Source organism: Hemitrygon akajei, chromosome 4 (genome assembly GCF_048418815.1).
Source record: "Hemitrygon akajei chromosome 4, sHemAka1.3, whole genome shotgun sequence".
NCBI classification, from domain to species: Eukaryota; Metazoa; Chordata; class Chondrichthyes; order Myliobatiformes; family Dasyatidae; genus Hemitrygon; species Hemitrygon akajei.
The window spans coordinates 24,163,077-24,185,612 of NC_133127.1; the positions used below are offsets into that span (position 1 = coordinate 24,163,077).

Below are 22,536 nucleotides of genomic sequence, written 5' to 3' on the forward strand. Positions count from 1 at the left end.
TTTCTCCATGCTAGAATCTTTCCTATAATGCCATGGGCTTGTAGCTTGTTAAGCAGCCTCATGTGCGGCACCTTGTCAAAGATCTTCTGAAAATCTAAGTGCACATCATTAACCGATTCTCCTTTGTATATCCCGCTTGTTATTTCTTCAAAGAATGCCAACAGATTTGTCAGGCAAGATTTTCCCTTGAGTAAATCATGGTGACTATGGCTTATTTTATCACTTGCCTCCAAGTACCCTGAGACCTCTTCCTTAATAAATGACTCCAACATCTTCCCAACCACTGAGATCAGAATAACTGCCCTATAATTCCTTTCTTCTGCCTCTCTGTCTTCTTGAAGACTGAAAGAATATTTGCAATTTTCCAGTCTCCGGAACCATTCCAAAAGCTAGTGATTCTTGAAAGATCATTACTAATGCCTCCACAAGCTCTTCAGCCATCTCTTTCAGAACCCTGGGGTCCATGTGACATGCACTTTTGGACCTTTGAGTTTCCCAAGAAGCTTTTCTCTAGAAATGGTAACTCCACACACTTCAAGACCCCTGACGTCTGGAACTTCCGTCATATGGCTAGTGTCTTCCACAGTTAAGACAGATGCAAAATACTTATTCAGTTCATTCAGTATTTCCCTGTACCACATTACTACCTCTCCAGTCTCATTTTCCAGTGGTCCGAAATCCACTCTTGCCTCTCTTTTTCACGTTATGTATCTAAAGTTGTTATAGCCAGAGGTGGTAATGGGAACAAGCTCCCATACCTATTAAATGCTTCCAATGACATGCATGTTCTATCTCCCATTGTAACTAGGAGACCACATCCTTAGTACTGTTTGGGGGACTATATACAACTCTCATTATCCTTGCAGTTCCTTAGCTCTATTGACAATAATTCAACACCTTCTGACCCTATTTCACCACTTTCTAATGATTTGATTTAATTTTTTACCAACAGAGCAACGCCGCTCCCTTTGTCTTCCTACCTGTCCTTTCGATACAATACGTATCCCTGGACATTAGCTCCCAGTTGTAATCTTCTTTCACGCATGATTCACTGATGACAACTGCATCATACTTGCCCATCTGCATCTGTGCTATAAATTTATTTACCTTATTCTGTATACTGCTTGCATTCAAATATAACATCTTCAGTCCTGTATTCACCCTTTTCAATTTTCTCTGCCTTTTATGTTGCAACTCATCCTATCAACAGTCTCTCCTCAGTACATATTGCCTCTGTTTGTAAGCAGTTTGATCTTCAGCAGTATCATCTGCCTCTCCTACAATATGCAGCTCAGAACACTAGTCGCACCATGCTGAGGTCTGAGGTCATTACCACCATCTGCCTCCACAATCTCTCCACTAACTGTTCTGGCTCTCTGGTTCCCACCCCCTGCAGCTTTAGTTTAAACCCTACCTTGCAGCATTAACAAACCTTCCCACTAGGATATTAGTACCCCTTCTATTCAGATGCAAACCGTCCATTCTGTACAGGTCCCACCTTCCCTGGAAGAGTGCCCAATAATCCAAAAATCTTATGCCCTCCCTCCTACACCAACTCCTTAGCCATGTATTAAACTGTATAATCTTCTTGTTCTGACCTCACTTGCACATGGCATGGGTAGCAATCCTGAGATCACAACCCTGGAGGTCCTGCCCTTTAACTTAGCACCTAACTCGCTGAACTCTCTATGCTGAACCTTGTCACTCATCCTACTCATATTATTGGTACCTTCATTGGCCACGACTTCCTTCTGTTTACCTTCCCACTTAAGAACGCTGTGGACTCAATCCAAGATATCCTGGACCCTGGCACCCAGGAGGCAACATACCTCCAGGAATCTCCAATTCTGGCTAAAGGTTAACTCATTATAGAGCCTAATAGCGGTGTGGATTGTAGGAACTGGCAAGGAAGGAGGGTTTTAGACTCTTGTAGCATGTGTCGTTCATCCACGTGTCGAATTGGAAGAGGGAGGAGGGAAGGGATATGTGCTGAGGGAACATTGGGTGCTTCTGTACTAGGACTGGTGTGCAGAGGGGGGAGTTGAAAGGAGGGCAGTTGTCAAACCTATTGAAGAATTGGTTTAACTCATTAGCTCATTCACGGTTTCATTCTAACGCTCTACAGCTAGGCTGCTTGAAGCCGGTGATGTTCTTCATGCCTCTCCACACCTCCCATGTGCTACTCTGCCCAAGCTTGTTCTCCAGCTCTTTCCTGTATTCCTCTTTAGCTACTTTGATCTTCTACTTTAGTTCCCTCTGCATGTTTCAATTCCTCCCTGTCTCCAAATCGAAAGGCTCTCTTTTTTGTGGTTGAGAAGATCCTTTAGATCACTGGTGACCCATGGCTTGTTGAGGGAAGCAGTGAACAGTCCTTGATGGTATTACAGTGTCCACACAGAAGTTGATGTAGCTAGTGATGCAATCAGTAAGTCTATTAATGTCCTCCCTATATGGTTCACAAAGTATATTCCAGCCACTAACCTCAGATGTACTTTCAAATCCAGACAGCATCCTGGTAAATCTCCTTTGCACCCTCTCTAAAGCTTCAACATCCTTCCTATAATGAGATGATCAGAAATGAACACAATAATCCAAGTGTGGTCTAGCCAGAGTTTTTCAGAGATGCAACATTGCCTTGTCTTAACTCAGTCTCCTGCCTAACGAAGGCCAACGCTTCATATGCCTTCTTAACTTGCAAAGCAACTTTGAAAGATCTATGGACCCCAATATTCAATTGTTCCCCTGTATTGCTAAGAATCCTGCTATTAACCTTGTGCTCTGCCTTGAAGTTTGACCTTCAAAAGTGCATCACTTCAGACTTTTATGGGTTGAACTCCATTTGCCACTTCTTAGCCCAGTTCAGCATCCTATCAGTGTCCTGCTGTAACCCACAACAACCATTTATGTTATCCACAACACCACCAACTTTATTATTGGAGAATTTGTCATCATGCTACTAACTTCTGTCACAGGTGATAGAAAGATTTAAATGTGTCAGAAGGTGAGTCACTCACTGTAGAATAACCAGCTTCTCGACTGCACTTGACTGATTTAGTTGAATTCTGCTCAAGTATAACACTAGAACATTTATGGGAGGATGTTAGGGGACTTGGTATTGATATTGGCTATTATTGTCACATGTACCAAGAAACAGTGAAAAGTTTGACTTGCGCACTGTACATACAGGACAAATCATTATGTACTGCATTGTGGTAGAACAAGGTAAAATAATTACAATGTCAAGTAAAGTGTAACAGCCACAGGGAAACTGTACTGTAGGTAAACAATAAAGTGAATGATCATAGCAAAGTGGATTGTCAGGTCAAGAGTCCATCCTATCATACTAATTACTAGTAGGTTGTTGGACTTATCTTTGTTGAAAATGGTCACCGTCTTGCACTTTGTGGCATGACTTGCTACTTAACAGCTCATTTCTAAATATCTGTTGGTCTTATTGCATGTGGGATAAATTACTTCCTTTATCTGAAAATTACACAGTCGTTTGTGAACATTTCTACTTCTGACCTTGTTGGAAGTAAGATTGTTTATAAAGCAATCATAGAAGTTGGACAAGGAAATTGTCTTCAGGAACTCCAATCATGATATTCTGGGGTTGGAATAATTGAGCTTAAACAACTTCAACTTGTCTTTCTGTGAGACTCCAAGTGTTGGCATGCTTTCTCCTCAGCACACCTTAACTTTGGTTTTACCTCAGCTGATGTAGTTGGGTTTCCTCTGCGTTTTCCGGTCTACTCAAACTTTCCAAGGATATACAGATTAGTAGGTTAATTGGTCATATGGGTATAACTGGGCAGCTCGGGCTCTTTGGGTCAGAAGGGCCTGTTACTGTGCCGTATCTCTAAATCTAAATTAAACTCTGGGATAAATGTAGTCAGAAATTCAGGGAATACAATCGTCTGGTTTTGATGCACATGAAAGTTATTTCTGGTTACATACTGTACTCCAATGATTCAAGTGTGACCTCTGTGGGTTCTGTATCGACTTGTTCAGTTTAAGATGTATTGTATGTACTTATCGTTTTCTGTATAGAATCCTGTGCCTCCTCGTAATATCCCTGTAATTTCTGAGTGTGTGCTCCTATTTTCTGGGTATATATTCATTTGAGTTCAGGTGGACAGTATTGTGCTTTTCTGCTTCAGATTCTTTAGTTTTTGGTGACATATCCTTACGGTTTTTAGCTATAAATTCTGATGTTTTTTGGTTACTTACCTCTTCGTGTACAGGCTCCTGTACTTTATGGGAGCATCCTTGAGGTTTGTCTGCTTCAGGATATACAGAGATTAACATTTTCACTAATACACATGTTTAATTAAGTGTTGCCTAATCCAAATATCTATTCTATTTAATAATAGTTTCTCTATTGGCCATTGTCCAATATACTTCCACAATCAATAGAAGAACAGAAATCTCCAGAGATGATCACTGAGATAAAATTAGAGAATCTTTTGAAGAAAGAAGGTTTGAGTGAGAAGGTGAGAAGGTTGAATGTTGTTTTTATTGATCTATCAAAAAATACGCTAAGTTGTCATACAGCTGTTTACATGATTCCCAGAAGACAAGCACTTTGTTATCTGCTTTAACTAACTTCTGGAGTACTAAAAATCCTGCTTCACTCTCCTGTCTGTGCAAGCTTGCAGAGTACAATTGGTTCCTGCCTTCCTGCAGTGAATAGACTTTTAACACCATTTGCCACATTCTGAAGTCAGACAAGACCCTGCAGAAAGCCTCTCTTTATTTTTCTTTATGATTTCCAGGGATTCATTACAAATTAATTTTCCCAACATGAACCTGCTGAGCTGGCTCAGAGTCTTTTTACACAAATATTTATTGCAAATTCCCATGTTTTTTCCACAGTTTCCTCACTCAAACACACAGCATTCTGGCATCACATGAGAGTTTGCCAGTAACATAGACACCATCCTTTCAATGCTCTTGCATCCTTTACACCGAAAAAGCTTGACAGATTGCATTAAAGCAAGCTGACTCTTTATTACATCACTCTTTACACCACTGCATCCAAAAAGCAATAAATTACTGAGAGCAGAGGAGTGTAACACAGACTATAGAATGCGTTACGATCGATCATACCAGGAAAGTGTCTTCAGAAGAAACAGCAGGAAAAGGTGTCAGCGATGCAGAGGCTGATTTAGCTTAGAGCCTTGTCCCCTGCAATGGCTTAATAGATCTCAACAATGGACAGCAATTCCTCCTTGCGTCAGAGCACCAATATTGTGTTATGGTATGATTTATCTCAGCCAACCAGGAAATGCAGTGTGCTCCTGGTAAAAGCATTTCATTGAAGAAAATTATTCTGACAGAAATTCTCCACACCTGCAAATAAAACGTATTCAGGACAATACTAATCCTAAAATTAAATTATAAGTAATATTACAAGGATTATACAAACCTACAAAGCCCTTTAAGTTAAAGTGCCTTGTAAGTGATCCACACCAGGGAAGGTAAGCCAGCAACCAACTTTTGTCAGTAGAAGTACCTAAGGAATTGTTCATGCACAAGGAAGTCTAATTTCACAGCTGAAGTATAATTCTGGCTGTGAGAGTTTAGTAGGGAAGATATGCCTTGTAGTCATGAGGAGTTGGGTGGGAGTGGAGAGGGGGAGGAGGAGGAGGCATTGTTTGTAATTGATGGAAGAGATAAAGTTGGGGTTTGAGGACCCAAGAAGACTTATGTAATTGAAATTTTTAAAAATGCAGATGTCAAAATCTGAAATAAAAAGAGAAAATGCTGTAAGATCTCAGCAGGCCAGGCAGCATCTGTGGAGATACAAACAGTCAATGTTCTCTACTATGTAAGATTCATAACTACAATACCACAGCAGCATAAAGCTAGAAAAGAGTCAGTGACCTGGGTTCAATTCTACTGCTCTCTGTAAGGAGTTGGTACCTTCTCGCTATGAAGTTCCTCCGGATTCTCTGGTTTTCTTCCACATCCCAAAGACATAAGGGTTAGGATTAGTAAGTTGTGGACATGCCATGTGGCTGCTTGGAAACATGGTAACACTTGTAGACTGTCACCAGAACATCCTCAGACTGTACTGGTCGTTGATGAAAACAATGCATTTTACTGGATGTTTTGATGTACATGTGACAAATAAAGCTAATATTTATTAATTTTTAGATATTTGTATTGTAGGTACTACTTGTACAGGCAGGATTTATTTCTCATCCCTGAACAGAGTAGCTCGCTGGGCCATTTTTAAGAATATTTAAGATGTTAGGTTACATGGTTGGCACAACACTGTGGGTCAAAGGGCCTGTAATGTTCAATGTTCTATATTGCTGTACATTTGGAGTTATGTATGGTTGGGATGAGTTCTGTGATCTTGGCAATTCATTTGCAAATGCTTTCTCAGCATACGAGGAGACATCATCTATGCGCTGTTAATGTATAAAGAACATGATGTATAGAGGACATACTGTATATGGTTAAGGAGTGTATTAATGAACCAGAGAGTTTTTAATGACAATCTGGTCATGGGTATTGAAGACAAACACTGCCTTCACTCTTTCAAATTTCTGATTATTAACTGAAATTACATTTCATAACCATCAAATATTTGATAGCACAGTAGACAGTAAAATACTTTATACTTTTGGATATTGTACAGTTTACTGCACAATCTACTGGGAATAAATTGATAGCTGATTTTTGATTCTTCTTTTCTTAGTGTCATTCTAACATATTTGCTGTGAATTTACATAACTACAGCTAATACACAGTTGAGGGTCACCTGCAGGAATGATGTTCAATGACTTTTAAGCAAGTAATTCTTTCGGTATGTCTCCACACTAAATGCACTATGTTAAAGAAACTTGTTTCTGTAACTAGTATAAATAATGCACAGTAGGTCAATCAGCTACAGAGTCTCCAAATTTCAGCTCAGTGGAGTGAAGAGAGAGATTTAAATTTTCAAGCACCTGGCAAGTTATTTCGTTTTAAACCAGGCTGCCTGTCAGTCAGGCTCACCTGTTACAGTTGAGGAGTTCCATCTGCATTCAGTAAGTCAGTTTCAGAACTGTGTCTAGGAAGTGTTTCATTCTTGAAGGTCAATGTTGGAAAATAAACTGAGCTTCACTTTTACTGCAAGCTGCTTAGGATCAACTGTGAGATTCATCAGATGGTCAAGTTCCAAAATCTTTATAAAACTTAAGGTGAGAAGACAACTTTTTGTCCATGTCTGCACTTGTCAAAATATAGCTACCTTCCTCCACTAGGTCCACGACACTGCAGGCCACGAATCTTCAAGTATGTATCCATGTGCTCTCTAAATATATTGAAGGATTCTATCTCTACCTTTTCTTTAGACTGTGAATTTTGGATCCTCTGCCATCCTCCAGGTGAAACATCCTTTGTTCCTTATTTTATCTTTACTTCTGTCAGTTACTTTAAATCTTTGACACATGGTTTTTGACCCTTCTGCTAAAAGAAATGGGCCTTGCTTAACTATTGCAACAAAGGAAGAGGCCAATTGGTCTATTGTGTCTTTGCCTACCCTCAAAAGATGAACCCCTTTCAATAAATTCCCCTTTTTATTTCTCTGTAATCCTTCAATTTACTACCAACGAAACAAAAATATGGGAGCAGGATTAGGTCCCTTGGCATATTTGTCTACTCTTTCATATTGCATCTTCTTTCCGGTTGCAGATTGACAGGTTGGGGTTTGGGTACTTGATGTCCTTGTGGGGGGTGATATGCTAGTTTATGTGCGAGGGAGGGGTTGGGGATTTGGGGTCTGATGTTCTTGTTGTGGGGATCTGTTAGTTTTTTGTATGCAAAAGAGGGGGTTCGATGTTATTGTCACTGATGCTCACTGATGTTTTTCCTTGTGGGTGAAATGTTAACTTCTTGTGAGGAAGGGGGTTGGGGTTTGGGATTTGATGTTCTAGCTGCTGTTTTTCGGGCGAGTGATTTGTTAGTTTTTGTGCGAGGGAAGGGTTGGGGGTTTAGGGTTTGCAATTTCTTGTTTCTTTTTCATGCAGGGGAGGCTGATGTCTTTTCTTTCAAAGACTTACATGGTTTTTCTGTATTTCATGGCTATCTGGAGAAGACAAATCTCAGAGTTTTATTCTGCATATATACTTTGATAATAAAATGAACCTTTAATCAAGATCCTATTAATGTTTGTCATTCAAGGACTTGGTCTCCCCTCCACGGGAGTGAATCCCTCAGATTTGACATCTTCTTGCTGAAGAAACTTCTCCACAACTCTGTTCTAATAGTACCATCCTTTATTCTGAGAATTCTACACTCCAGGGAGGATCTAAATCTTTCAGATCATTTAGTTTCCATAAGATCCTCCCTCATCTTTCTCAACTCCATTGAATACAATCTCAGAGCCATCAACTGCTTCTCAGGTGTTAAGACTTACATTCCTGAGATCATTCTTGTGAACCAGCTCTAGGACCAATGCACATTGCCAGTCATAATTGGAGAATTTAATACAAGTACTTGCAGGAAATGAAGAAAAAATATTGAAGGTTGCAGTTCTTTGTGTCCTAAGACAATGATTAAGATTCATTTTTGAGGTAGTCCAAAGGGAGCTTTGCTCTCTTATATCAAAAACAAATATTATGGATGCAAAGTATCCAAAATAAGCATAGAATATGCAGGAGAACTGAAAGTGAAAACAGAAAATACTAAAAACATACAGCTCAGATTGCATTCCAATGAAAGGTTATTGATCTGAATGCATAACACTTATTCTTTATCTCTTTCCCCAGAGACTGCTCAACGTGCTGAGTATTTTCAGCTTCTTTTTAATTTCATTCTGCTGTTTCCTCATGGAAATTTACAGTATATTCTTGCTCTCCATAAGATATTACCGCTTACCTGAGACCACAGAATTTAGCAATAGATGACAAAATGTGTCTGCTGTCACTTCTACCATCTCTCAGCACCTATTTACCAGGCCTCAGATTGGACTTCACAACCTTTATCCATCCTGAAAACTCCTTCAGCCTGTAAAACTTTCTGAGCACATTTGTATGCTTGATTATACCTCTCTGTTTCCTTTCCCTTTGGCCTGTGTACTGCTATCTGGATCTCTTTTCCAAAATCTAACTGTTATTTACCTCGTGGAAATTTATAAATGCACATCCTGATTTTCTGAGCCTAGGAAATTGAGGTAAAGGTCTAAAAGAATGCTACTGCATGCAACAGGCCAGCTCACCAGTTCTCAGTCTGGGTTTCACCAGGGCAGCTTGGCTTCATGCATAACCTTACATCCATCACAGAGTCAAATTGTGCATTGTACAATGTTTTTAACTATTTCCAGGTCAGCAGCAAATACAGCAAAGAGCCCATGCCAGAATGATCAAGGGGATTCATACGCTGATAAGTTGCCAGTAACATGCTTGTAAGACAAGTGCCAGGGAATAAGCGACTCTAACAAGAGAGATTTCAACCCAGACTCTAGGAGGTCACTATGGATGGAAGTTTCAACTGGACCCAGCAGGGCTGGATGAGCAGGTGAGGGGCTTGGTATCTTGCAGTTAAAGATTCATTGCTTGATGTCCAAAACTCAGAACCCATTCTTATGCAGTATGTCCAGCCATAACTATTTTAACTGTATGGAAGTTATTTTGTAGGATGATCTAGGGAAAAGACAGAAGAACTGCTGTTCCCTATCATCTATGCATGAACGCTGTAGTGTTGACTGCTCTTGTGGTAGTTTAAAAACACCACAGTTGTCTGATACTTGACTGGCTGCAATACATTTTACAATGTCTTGGCTATGCAGATGGTGCTTCATACAGTAAGCCTTTCTGTTGAGATGAACGATGGGACTACTTCAACCCAAAAACAAAAACCATAAGGCCATTAAGACTTAGTAGTAGAATTAGGCCATCAGCTCATTTTGTCTGCTTTGCCATTCCACCATGGCTGATTTATTTCTCCTTTCTCCTACCTTCTCCCTGTGGAAAGCTAAAGCATATGTAAGGGGTTTCTTCTTTTATGTTACTGCTAAGGCTAATAAATTGACTTCTTTGTTATGTTAACTGCTGAGAAAGTGCTTCTCTCTCACAGTTTATTTGGGTTATAATTACTGATAACAAGAATTGTATTCATTTGCTAACCAATTGGGATAGATGCTATTCTTTCTTGTGTGTCTGTAAGCTATTGTTTCCGCGGGCTTTGGGGAGAAGGCACGATGGGGACAGAGAGAGGAGACGTGATGCTGTAAACTGGGCAACAGGACGGACCCCGAGCGGGAGTCCGAGGCCCAGGGTCTTCAGCGAGGAGAGGAGACGAGGACAGACTTGTGTGGAGCGTTTCTTCGACCACCGTGATTGGTCCAAGGTGGCGAGTCGAGGAGGTCGGAGAGGATCGAATGGTGGAAAGAAAACTCCGTTAATTGAGCTCCAACTGTTGCGCACAAAGAGGTTGAACTTTGATAAGTTTGATGCCGTTTACATTTTCCTTTTATATTGTATCTCTATTAAGTACAGTCAGCCCTCCTTATCCGCAAATTCCATATGCGCGAATGCAACCAACCGCGAATCACGAAAACCCGGAAGTTCTCTTCCTGCACTTGTTGTTCGAGCATGTACAGACTTTTTTTTCTTGTCATTATTCTCTAAACAATGCAGTATAACAACTATTATACATAGCATTTACATTGTATTAGGTATTATATGTAATCTGGAGATGATTTAAAGTATACGGGAGGATGTGCGAAGGTTATCGTGGATCGGGATCGAAAAAAAATCGGAAGTTCTCTTACTAAGTAAGTCGGAACAGGTACATCCGGTATTATTTAGCATCAGTTAGACAAATGTTTGTCTTCACATATAGCATATATTTTACCTTTCTATGCATATACAACACTTAAGAATGTATGTTTCAGCGCCGTGCTCGGGAACAGAATTCGAACCAGTGGCAGACCCCTGCCAAGTGCGGTCTCCACCGTGCCGGGTTGATGTGGAGGATCAAAAACTCAAAACCCCAAAACCCAATAATTAATCACTGTGTTGCTTAGTAATAATTGTAACTTTCATCGGGGCAGAGCCTTTCTCACTTTATCCTTTAAAATTATTCCGATCGTTGACCAACGTAGCCTAGCGCTTTTGCAATGACCGATGGCATTTCACCTCTTTCCAATCGCTTTATTATTTCCACTTTATTTTCAATCGTTATCGTGTTTGTTTTCGTGAACAGAAACACTGCGGATTCAGATCTCTGCTGCTGGGTCCTAATGTCCACCGCACTGAAACAGGTTAAATAAGGTCTGGGGTTCCGCTGAGTCCTAACGACCACCGCATTGAGACAGGTTGAATAGGGGTCTTGAGCATTCGCGAATTTTGGTATCCGCGAGGGGTCCCGGAACCAATTGCTCATGGATAAGGAGGGCTCACTGTGCGTAGTTCCAATAAGATCTATGAAGTGTAATCATTTAATCGCATATGATGTACTGTCTGTTATTTGGCGAGGCGGGGACATCACACAGCATCCACACCAGCTGATTACCCAGTTTGGCGGGGCCGAAGGCTGCTCCCCCTAGACGAGAACGAGCTGAGCGAGCCTGAGGTTTATTGAGGGCTACATATAAAAATCACTGAGTGGTCATTAAACTCACACTTATTTACATCAATGAACAAAAATACATTTAAATTACAAAGGAGCTGAAAGTAAATGGTTTTGAGCTACTTAGGAGTTAATCTGAAATGAATTAAAAATGAAGTATAAGACAAAATTTGAGCTATAACCCCTACCAGTTTCTGAGAGTAACTTGGTGGACTCCATCACTTTCTCAGTGTACACTCCAGGCTCGTAGTTTTCCATTTCAGCACTGATAATGTGAATAACTCGTGCTGCTCGCCCTCGAATTGCTCCAGCGGTTCTATCGAGTGTGTCCACGTCACCTTCCTGGAGAGCTATGACGCATTTGTTCACATCTTCCAGAATATGGTTTTCTGAAAAAATTAAAGGAAGGCATTGAAGGTTTTAAGATTAGGCTGACTTCAATGAGTATAAGGTGTTGTGAGGTTGGTGTGATCAGAGGATTAACAAAATCAAAACAGGGGTTACTATTCCATTCAATTATTACATATATGACTGAGCATACAAAATCATCACACTTTCCACACTAAATAATCCAAGTGCAATTACTAATAAAGCCAAATATGGTGAAATGAGAACAAGTCAAAACTTTGTTTCAAAGGAGCATGAAGCAACACCTGGAAGAAGATATACCGTGGACAGCATTCTGACAGGCTGCATCACTGTCTAGTATGGGAAGGCTACTGCACGGGATCAAAAGAAGCTACAGAGAATTGGAAACTTAGTCAGCTCCATCTTGGGTACTAGCCTCTGTAGTATCCAAGACATTTGTCAAAAAGATGGCGTTCTTTACTAAGGACCGTTATCATCCAGGATATGCCCTCTTCTTATTGTTACCATCAGGAAGGAGGTAAAGAAGGCTGAAGACACACACTCAGCAATTCAGGAACAGCTTCTTACCCTCTGCCATCTGATTCCTAAATGGACATTGAACCCATGAACACTATGTCACATTTTTTCTTTCTACTTTTGCATTATTTAAAATTTAATTATTCTTTATATATATATATATATATATATATATATACACACACACACATATACTTCGTGCAATTGATTTACTTTTTTTTCAATATCATCATGTTTTACACTGTACTGCTGCCACTAAGTTAATAAATTTCGCAACATATGTCAGTGATATTCAACTTGATTCTGAAAGGGATCTTGAGAAGTGTTACTGTGTTCGTATGACATTAGCAGATGAAAGCAAGGCAGCTGATATAAGGAGCAAGGAGATCACCTCTGTGAGTAAGGGAGAATCTTCTTTTTGTTCAGCTGGGTCATACTTGATCTGATGTGCACCTTAAGGCTACCTTCTGTGCTAACCTCTTGTAGATACATGGGTCCAATCACACTTGAGGCCACACTTGCACAGTGGTGTGCTCTAGAAGAGTGGTCTGGAAGCGTAAATTTGGTTTTGGGCTCTGGATTAAAAGTGGTTGAAATAGTTTTAAATAATTCTTTCTTTGTCTTTTTATATTTAAATTTACTGAAGATAATAGTTTTTCACATGAATCTATTTAAAACATGGACCTCAATCAAAATTAAAAAAAACATTACTTCCATTCAAGTCTGTGAACTCTTTCAACATTAAGACTGTCCTTTGGCTGGGGTTGACAGTGGATGTTTCATCCCAACTGTCTACCTGATACGCAATCCAGTGCAGTACGATATGGAGGGCAAGCAGTTACCCATGCAGCAGGCTCCCGCTCTCCACACAGCTGGTGAATCCAAAGGAACAGCAGAGACTGATACAATTTAGCACTGCAGGAGTCATGGGTGGAGCCATTCTACGTTGAGCTCAATGTAGACTACCTTAGAGACCCTTGGATGCTTGTAAACCCCGGATTTTCCCTTGGGGTTTACTGTATTCCTGAAGCTTTCCTCATGAGTGGGTATAGCCACAAGGCAGCGGAGGTTTGAGATCAGAGTTCTCCTTCTCCTAGATGAGCTGCCAACCACGGCTGATGAACCCCATCTGCCTGAAGCAACTGATTTTATGTTGTCAGTAATCAGCCTTTGCCCTTTCTCCTGTCAGTAGAAATAGTTCTATTGGGCTTAGTCACTAAGCCATGTGAAGGCCAGGAGCTGGACTTGGTTGTCAGAGGCTATTTGAGATGCATGACACTGGAGCGTTTAATAGATAGTGGGAGCTTATCCCCACTACCTCAGCTGGTTACAACAACCTTAAGGGTACATTAGCCATGAATGGTGAAAAGCTGAAGGGTTACATACAAAATATATCAAGCCGTCGGCTCAGGACAAGCTGGAATTGCCACATGACCTGGCAATGAATAGAAGAAGATTGAGATACAAGTAAGCAGGTACAGAAGTAAAAGGTGCTCTCCGGTATGCTGTAGTCAATGGCTAGTTTCTTATGCAAGCCAACAGCTCAAGTTAGCTTAATTTGAACAAAGAGAATTGTAACCAGTTATTTCTAAACTTTACATTCACAAAGGAATTTCAGAACTGTTCCCATACTGGTAATCCTCGGGCTGATTCCAACAAATGTAGTAATACTTTGCTTTCAAAACTATTTCAGTTAACATTACACTTTTTTAGGTGGTGTAACAAACAAATTTCAGTACAATCCATTTGGATGTCCTGAGCTATTGTTACTTGGAAGGTTTTGCTTGAAAGGGCAGTGGATACAAATTCAATGCTAACTTTCAAAAGGCAGCTGTGCATGAACTGAGGAATTGGTTTGACATTGAGGAAAGATTAGGGGAATTGACACTGACACAGAACAGTAAACTACTCTGTTTGGGCAAGAAGGGACTGTAAAACAAATCTTGACGTAGATTCCAATGTTTCCAGAATGAATATGAATGAAATAAGTGTAACTTCTTGTCAAATATTGGCATTCTGCCTCATAGTAGATGAAGAAAAATCTCAATGGATACTAATGAAAGATATTCCTCCTCCTTGCTGGCCTAATAAGCTATCAATGGCTTTCATAATTTTTAGGTTAGAAATTAGAATAGGTGATACCAATAACATTGCAACAAAATAGCAAATGGAGTTGTTAAAGGTCATTCCAATCTATCATGAACAAATTGGGAAACCTATAACTGGATCAATGCAAGTGGAAACCTGATATGTTATTTGAACCACTGATCAAGGAAACTATATGATTGCAGATGTCTGGATGGTTGAACTGCATTGAATTGACTTTATTTCTTACATCCTTCACATACATGAAGAGTGAAAATCTTTATGTTACGTCTCTGTCTAAATGTGCAATTTATAGTAATTTGTAAGAAATAGCAGTAGTAAATAGTATGTACAACAGGACAGTCAATATAGCATAGAAGTAGAATTATATCAGCATGAATTAATCAGTTTGATGGTCTGGTGGAAGAACCTGTCCGGAACCTGTGGTCCTGGCTTTAATGCTCCGGTACCCTTTCTCAGATGGCAGCAGCTAGAACAGTTTGTGGTTAGGGTGACTCAGGTCTCCAACAATCCTTCGAACCCTTTTTCTGCGCCTGTCTCTGTTAACGTCCTGAATAGTGGGAAGTTCACAACTGCAGATGTGCTGGGCTCTGCAGATCCCTGCAATTGAGGGAAGTACAGTTCCCATACTAGGCAGTGATGCAGCCAATCAGGATGCTCTCAATTGTGCCCCCTGTAGAAATCCTTAGGATTCGGGGACTCATACCAAATTTCTTCAACCATCTGAGGTGAAATAGGCACTGTTGTGCTTTTTTCACCAGTATGTACAGAGGCAGCCATTGATAAAACCGCCCACTGCTGGTCCGATCAATTGGTCTCCAGGCTACAGGACTGCTTTGATTACGTCAACTGGAATGTCTTTCATGATGAGGATGTCTCCGAGTTCATACATGGGGCCACAAGCTTCATCTGGAAGTGGATCGAGGAAGTTGTCCCCCAAAAATCGATCAGGGTCTTTTCAAACCAGAAACCCTAGATCAACAGTTCCATGTGGGCAGCACTGACAGCACGAGACAGAGCTTATGTTGCCAGTAACCAATAGGAGCTCAAGTAATACAGCTATGATCTACGCAAAGTCATCATGACAGAGAAATAATAATACAGGGAGGGATGGGTTAGTAAATTTGCTGATGACACAAAGGTTTGGGGAGTTGTGGATAGTGTGGAGGGCTGTCAGAGGTTACAGTGTGACAGGATAGGATGCAAAACTGGGCTGAGAAGTGGCAGATGGAGTTCAACCCAGATAAGTGTGAGGTGGTTCATTTTGGTAGGTCAAATATGATGGCAGAATGTAGTATTAGTTGTAAGACTCTTGGCAGTGTGGAGGATCAGAGGCATCTTGGGGTCCGAGTCCATAGGACTCTCAAAGCTGCCGCACAGGTTGACTCTGTGGTTAAGAAAGCATACGGTGCATTGGCCTTCATCAATCGTGGGATTGAGTTTAAGAGCCGAGACGTAATGTTGGAGCTATATAGGACCCTGGCCAGACCCCACTTGGAGTACTGTGCTTATTTCTGGTCACCTCACTATAGGAAGGATGTGGAAAGCATAGAAAGGGTGCAGGGGAGATTTACAAGGATGTTGCCTGGACTGGGGAGCATACCTTATGAGAATAGGTTGAGTGAACTCGGCCTTTTCTCCTTGGAGAAATGGAGGATGAGAGGTGACCTGATAGAGGTGTATAAGATGATGAGAGGCATTGATAGTGTGGATTGTCAGAGGCTTTTTCCCAGCTAGTACAAGAGGGCACAGTTTTAAGGTGCTTGGAAGTAGGTACAGAGGAGATGTCAGCATTAAGTTCTTTTATGCAGAAAGTGGTGAATGTGTGGAATGGGCTGCTGGCTACAGTAGTGGAGGTGGACATGATAGGGTCTTTTAAGAGACTCCTGGACAGGTACATGGAACTCAGAAAAATAGAGGGCTATGGGTAACACTAGGTAATTTCTAAGATAAGGACATGTTTGGCACAGCTTTGTGGGCCGCAGGGCCAGTATTGTGCTGTAAGTTTGCTATGTTTCTACGATATATTTACATTTCAACACAGCTTTTGATATTGCACCATGCCATGTGAAATGGGAGGCACGTTTCTGAAATTGACTGGAATGTGCCTAAATCAGAGAAACTCATATTTAACAGCCATACTGATTTCCAGAGAGTACATTGGTGGTGTGTTACAGCATTACTACAGTGGTCACTCACATTGATTCTGAGCCAGACCCCAAACGAATGGTACTGGCATGTGGGGCTTTAAACAATCCAGAAAAGGCAAACCAGTACATGAAGTTGACAAACTGGACAGGTAAACAGAGAGTAAGAGATAAATAAAAGACTTGGAAACATAAAAATGTTCTCCACATTATAAGATACATCAGAAAGCAGATCTGGGTATATTTGTAAATAAGCTACTGAAACTCATGAAGCATAAATAAAAGTGATCAGATTATGTGATTAATTGGGATCTGCAAACAGAGAGGGAGAACCCAAAATAAGAGTAATAGAAGAAATGGGCTAGGTTTCCTGGACTATCATCTGGACTCTTCTTTTTGACTTCTGTGACTGTAACCCATCTTATTGTTCAAGGTTACTAGCATCCTATGGGGTTTCCACCATGATGAGGGAATCGGCCATTACATATTAAGAGAATTGAAACATTCTGCAGTGGGATGTTTGCAAATACATCTCCAGAGGTGACAGCAAAAAATCAAAAAGCAAAAGGTAGGCCGTTTTTGTTCATCTGCTTCTCTGCTTCCTTTCAGATATTAAGGTAGGCACCATGTCAACTGTTACTCAATCACCAGGCAGTTGTCAGGGTGTGTGAATTCAGGGCACAATGAGATACACTTGAAAAGATGAAAACTCAGGTTCTGAAAGAATGACTTTTGTAAAAGTTAGTAATTTGATAACTATAGTAGAAGACTATAGTAAGTGACATAAGAGTGAAGCAACCAACAAGCTGCTGAAGGACACAAGAAATCCAGCAGATGCTGAAAATCTTCAGCAGCATGCACAAAATGCTGGAGAAACTCACCAGGTTGAGCAACTTCTCTGGAGGGAAAAGAATTGTGAGACTCCATAATTAAGTCTTTAGTGCATGCCCTTATATTTTCTTAGATAACTTGGTATCAAATTTTGTTGGATAATTGCACCTGTGAAGGACCATGGGATGTTATGTTAAGTGAAAAGTACTATATAAATGGACATTTTATCCTAATTTCAAGACAGTGGCTTTAATTTCTAATGGCGGACCAAAACTAGGCAGCTTAATGACCTTAGGTACCCAGTTAGTTCTTATGGCTCATTTGCCTCTTACTATACCTGAGACAGCCAGGAAGTCATCAACAGAAGTGATGTCATCAACAGCCTCAGTCAGGACTCGCACTTGCTTCTCCCATTGGTCTTTGAAGACATCCATGTTATCTTGGGCAACTTTACTCTGAGGCCTAGCAGCCAGGGTTAACGCTGCATTAATTACCTGAAGGAAGAAGTGCACTCAGTCATTAGCCAGAATAAGTCATAGAACCATAGTAATCTCCAACCATTTCTCTCACAGAGATGCAAAAAAAAGAGGTGAGACAAGCTCCAGCTTTTGGTCTGCATCACTTTCTTAAGACTCCTAACTGCAAGAGTCATAGCCCAAGGGAAAATATCCCTAGTCTTTAATCATAGCCATTCTGTGACTGAACAGAGGGTGTATCACCAATGTATAACACATCATCTTGCACTGCTTAATGATGAACAATCCTGACCAATATGCAGCACATAAGAATTATTCCTGGCTACTTTATCCTCTTGTGGACTGGTATATCTTTAAGTTTGAGATTTTCATTTCTTGCTGCATTTGTTATTCAGCATCTGTACATGAGCTAATATGCAAATAAATCTAGGTATGTAATTTTAGCTGCACATATTGGTTCTTCTAAAAGGAAAATAAAGAAATAGATGGGCATTCTACTTTATCTCAAGTGATCGATAAATTCTGATTTTCAGGGTACAGCAAGCATTGTGTGGAATGAATGAAAGTACAGGCTTCAGCTGGTAAATTAAATTGGATTATTACCGTCACATATAATGAGATACATTGGAAAAAATTGTTTTACATACAGATTATTTCACCACAACAGTGCACTGAGGTAATTTAAGGTGAAACAATAATAGAATGCAAAATAAATTGTTAGAGTCACAGAGAAAATGCAGTGCAGGCAGACAATAAGTTGCACAGCCAAAACAAAGATACATTAGGGCCATTTAAAAAGCTCTAGCCACATGGAGGTTAGAAAAGTAGAGGGCTATGTAGGAGGGTGTAGAAGAAAATTTTGCATTACAAGTGTGTTGCTAAAGCTTTGTGACCTTGTGGGCATCCTGTGTTTTCCAATTAAGTTGCAAGTCTGCATAACTAAGATTATTGTGCTGGCTAAAACTGTTCATTAGAGCAATAACACAGCTGCACAAACAAGATAAGTGTAGCTGGATGAGCAATGAATCATAAGGAAGAACATTATGAACTATCAACTCTTTGTCTTGTTAATGGGGAGTTGTTTCTGCTCACTTGTCTACTACCAGATACAAGCTGATTTCCCTGTTCCACACATGTAGATTATTCAAGATATCAAGCTAAAATAAAAGGTTCCCCCTTTGAAGTCTAGTATTGAGCTTTATTTTAAAAGTCTCTGACAAAGGAAGGGATTAGACTGATATTAGAGTAGGTTAAAAGATCAGCACAATATCATCGGCTGTAGGGCCTGTACTGTGGTGTAATGTTCTATGCTCTAAGTACTTTGAGGTCAAGAATTCACCTTACTGTATTAAGGGCCAGTTAATCCTATGCAGCAGATTTAGCATTGCTACCACTAACGCCACAGCAAAAATAATCCAACAACATTCAGAGGGAACCGTAAGTACACACTCAAGCTACTCATAGCACTTTTTAAAATTGACTACACAGTGCTAAAGTGTGAAGAGAATATCGAAATTAACTTAGTGGTATTCAATAAATAATACCATTTTTTGCTGGTATATTTTTGGGACTGACATTTATGCCACCAATCCTTTAAGATATGGAATAATTTAGTTACTGAATCATTTGTATGTCACTCCTGATATTTTCCTTATTGATGACTAGTAAATGCAGAAACTGCACATTGATAGTGGAAAGGACACAATGAAAAGTCCCATTCTGCGCATACCATCACCAGTTATCTGTTATATGAGAAAAATGCATCCATCAATGTGTAGGTAGTGGGTAGTAATCAATAAATTTGCTTCTTGACTGATGTGTTCACCTCTTGATTTCTTTTGAGCATTCCTGATCAAACCGTTCCACTGGACTTTTATATTATTCATAGAGACAACCTCCAAACAACGTGAGGAAATAGAACATAGACATTTACAGCTCATCACAGGCCCACAATGTGTACGGACCATGTAGCCCACTCTAAAGACTGCCTAAAATTTCCTTAGCACACAGCCCTCTATTTTACCAAGCTCAACGTACCTAACTAAAAGGCTCTTAAAAGATCCTATTGTATCCACTTCCACCACCTCAGCGGTGCATTCCATGCACCCATCACTCTCTGTGTGAAAAACTTATCCCTAACATCCCCTCAGTACCTATTTCCAAGCACCTTAAAACTATGCCCCCGTGTGTTAGCCATTTCAGCTCGGTGAAAAAGCCTCTGGCTATCCGCACGATCAATGCCCCTCATCATCTTATACACCTTTATCACATCACCTCTCATCTTTCATCGATCCAAGGAGAAAAGGCCAAGTACATTCAACCTATTCTCATAAGGTACGCCCTCCAATGCAGACAACATCCTTGTAAATCTTCTCTGCACTCTCTGTATAGTACCCACATCCTTCCTGTAGTGAGGTGACCAGAACTGAACACAATACTCCAAGTGGAGTCTGACCAAAGTCTTCATCGTCATTGCCAGAGGGATTGAATTGAAAAGCAGGGAGGTTATGTTGCAACTGCACAGGGTACTGGTGAGGCTGCACCTGGAGTGGTGCATGCAGTTCTAGTCTCCTAACTTGGAGGCGGTGCAGAGGAGGTTCACCAGGTTGATTCCAGAGATGAAGGGGTTAGACTATGAGGAGAGATTGAGTCGCCTGTGATTGTACTCACTGGAATTCAGAAAAATGAGAAGAGATCATATATAAAAGTATGAAAGGGATAGATAAGATAGAGGCAGGGAAGTTGTTTCCACTGGGACTAGTGGACATAACCTCAAGATTCAGAGGAGTAGATTTAGGACAGAGATGAGGAGGAACTGCTTTTCCCAGAGAGTGGTGAATCTGTAGAATTCTCTGCGCAATGAAGCAGTAGAGGCTACCTAGTAAATATATTTAAGACAAGTTTGGATTGAATTAAGGGTTATGGGGAAAGGCAGGTAGGTGGAAATGAGTCCATGGGCAGATCAGCCATGACCTTATTGAATGGCGGAGCAGGCTTTGCAGGCCAGGTGACCCACTCCTGCTCTTATTTCTTACGTTCTTATATTCAGTCAAAAGGGAGCCCCTGGTGGAAGCTTTTCAATTCTTGAGGCCATTGCTGCTGCTCGACCTTGTCCTCACTGAAGTCACATGCCAGCAGACACTTTCAGCTGAGGACTGTCCATCAGGGAACAGGAGGAGGAGCAGAGATAATTCTGACACACAATGACCAGCTGCTGCCTGAGGAAAGATTAATGAACTCAGCACAATCCTCAGATTCTGCTCTAAGTCAAAGTGAATTTGCTATCAAAACACATTTATGCCACCTTGAGATTCCCTTTTTTTGCAAGCATTTACAGGAAAATAAATACAATCAAATTATGAAACCCATATATTAACGTAGACTGACCAATGTACAAAAAAGACAAAACTGTGGAAAAAATAAATAAATAATGAAAATTATGAATTGGAGAGCCCTTGAAAGTGAATCCATAGGTTGTGAAATCCGTTCAGAGTTGAACTGAGTAAAGTTATCCACCCTGGTTCATGAGCCTGATGGTTGAAGGGAATTAACTATTTCTGAACTTGATGGTATGGGACCTAATGCTCCTTTACCTCCTGCCTGCTGATAGTATCAAGAAGAGAGCATGGCTAGATAATAGTGAAACTGCTTTATTGTGTCATTCTCAATGGTGGGGAGAGCTTTGCCTGAGCTGTACCCATCACTTTCTGTAGCCTTTTCCAATCCTGGGTACAGTTGGTTGCCATCAATCAGATTACATACACATTGACCCATCAGAGTTTTTTGCTGGCCTTGGTCTTCCTCAAACTGCCTTTTGAACCATTGATTAGAAGAATGATAGTGTGATTCTGTCCTCTATTCCTGCTGATCGGAAAGGAGAATTTCCTATGATTTGACTATATCGTTGCTGCAACATTTGAGTCAAAGGAATCACTGCATGCCCTTCACACTCATCTATGATCTCAAGTTGTGGGGCCATGTTTTTATTTCTTATTTCCTTTTGAAACAGGTGGCCATTCAGCCTATCGGTCTATGCTGGCTATTAGAGCAATCCCATCAAGAGTTTCCCTGTAATCTTTTCTTTTGCACAAATCTTGCTGATTTTATTTGACACAAATGATGTATTTCACTGTATGTTACGATGTACATGTGACAAATAAAGCTAATCATTTATTTTCAATTTCCTTCTTTAATACTCACTCTGATTCTTGGATGACTCCCCCCATACTAGGGGTAACTTACAGTGACCAATTAACCCCACAACCCGTACATCCCTGGATGTGGGCTGGACACTGGAGCTCACCAGGGAAACACACGCAGTCACAGCAGGAATGTGCAAGCTTTATGCGAGCAGTGGAAGAGGCCAGAATTCAACCCAAATCCCAGTAACTCTGACACAGTGGCACTAATTCCTTTGAGCAAGTTTATGGATGACAGTGTGTATTTTGAATTTGGTATAGATGCCCAAGGGATAAGCAAGTTTGAGACAGAGTGAGGAGTTAGAGGACTAAATACAAGGTGTAGCA

The 22,536-nt window shown here is 40.6% G+C and overlaps 1 protein-coding gene across 3 annotated transcripts in view; it reads right to left on the reverse strand.

Annotated features, from left to right (window-relative positions):
• Positions 1-22,536, reverse strand: part of LOC140726163 (catenin alpha-2) — an 817,330-nt gene that overhangs the window by 305,354 nt on the left and 489,440 nt on the right. For all 3 annotated transcript variants that reach the window (XM_073042154.1, XM_073042153.1, XM_073042155.1), the window contains 2 exons: positions 17,872-18,028; positions 11,754-11,954 (listed from right to left, as the gene is read on the reverse strand). In XM_073042154.1, the coding sequence (XP_072898255.1) occupies positions 11,754-11,954; positions 17,872-18,028 (358 nt within the window). The remainder of the gene's footprint in view (positions 1-11,753; positions 11,955-17,871; positions 18,029-22,536) is intronic.